Below are 1,340 nucleotides of genomic sequence, written 5' to 3'. Positions count from 1 at the left end.
TATATATATATATATATATATATACACATACCAACACATAATAATGTCACAATTAAAATCTTGGATCAGATGAAAAGTCTACCATGCACAGTGGAATGAAATAGCTACCAGAGGTTATTAAGGCCTCATTTCCAACTTGCAGCTGGAGCAAAAAACCCAGTGTCTATTCATGCTTTCCTAAGTAAAGACATCATTTATATTTCTGTGACTTACTGAATTAGACATCAAAATTCGGACAGGGACGGGCTGCCTGACACGTTACTCCATGGAAACGCAGCCCAAACATGATGCTCCACAGGATCAGGTCCAGACCCAGGTTTATTCTTGTGCTTGCTTTCTGCATCTAGAAATACAGTACACGCGTGGGGGATAAAGGAACCCAGCTCTCTGGTGGTCAGAAGCAACGCATTGCTATTGCCCGAGCTCTTGTGCGACGGCCCCAGATCCTGCTGTTAGACGAAGCTACATCTGCACTGGATACAGAAAGTGAGAAGGTACTGTGGCTTTGCAAACAGTAACAGAGATTTGCAAGTTGGCTGGGCATGCCAACAGGAGGCTCCTTTTTTTAAAAAAAACAAAAGGTACTCACCCGGCATCCCAAAAGCAATTCTGCATTAGCAATTTTCAAAATAACTTTATTGCAACATTTGGCATCTTTGTGGCCACAGAGCCCAAAACATCAGGAAATATTAAAGAACCTTCAGAGTACTAAAAAAAGAGGTGTGGGGGGTGAGCTAAAAATATGTATACTAAGTACACCATACTTAGTGCTTATAAACTAGAATACAAAATTATCCACCATGTTATTTGATTATACCACGATTTTATAATGGAACTAGCTAGGGGATTAATTTGTAATTATTTAATGAGTGGGACTGAAATTTGGAGCAATTTTCGATGTTGCTGAAAGTGAGTGAGAAAGCACATGGCTTGTCAAAGGAGCCAGACCTATTTGTTGGGTCAGTTTCTAAAACTGACCAAGAGCTGCCTGTGGCAGCAAGGAAGGGCCAGCTGTGACCCTGGAGAAGTCTGCTTGACCTGACCTAACAGATGACAGACTAGGGGCACTACAGGTGCAAACAGCTGCTGTATTTGGTTTTCATTCACTTTTTGGTTTGTTCATTGTGCAGATTGTCCAGGAAGCGCTGGATAAAGCCAGAGAAGGTCGCACCTGCATCGTGATAGCTCACCGCCTCTCCACCATCCAAAATGCTGACAAGATTGCCGTGGTCCAGAATGGCAAGGTCATAGAGCAAGGAACCCATCAGCAGCTCCTGGCTGAAAAAGGCGTCTACTATTCTCTGGTCAATGTTCAAAGTGGGTCATACCACGGTTCATAG

At 42.9% G+C, this 1,340-nt stretch overlaps 1 protein-coding gene across 1 annotated transcript; it reads left to right on the top strand.

Annotated features, from left to right (window-relative positions):
- Positions 1-347: 347 nt before the first annotated feature.
- Positions 348-1,340, top strand: LOC104547063 (multidrug resistance protein 1A-like; the record flags this gene model as incomplete). The annotated part of the gene is made up of 2 exons (XM_010192619.1): positions 348-494; positions 1,131-1,340. Coding segments are annotated over 2 exons (357 nt in total), but the record flags the coding sequence as incomplete, so codon positions are not given.

Source organism: Mesitornis unicolor, unplaced genomic scaffold, assembly GCF_000695765.1.
Source record: "Mesitornis unicolor isolate BGI_N332 unplaced genomic scaffold, ASM69576v1 scaffold46739, whole genome shotgun sequence".
In the NCBI taxonomy this organism is placed as follows: Eukaryota; Metazoa; Chordata; class Aves; order Mesitornithiformes; family Mesitornithidae; genus Mesitornis; species Mesitornis unicolor.
The sequence above is the reverse complement of the archived record's forward strand: the minus strand, read 5'-3'. Positions and strand labels throughout refer to the sequence as shown.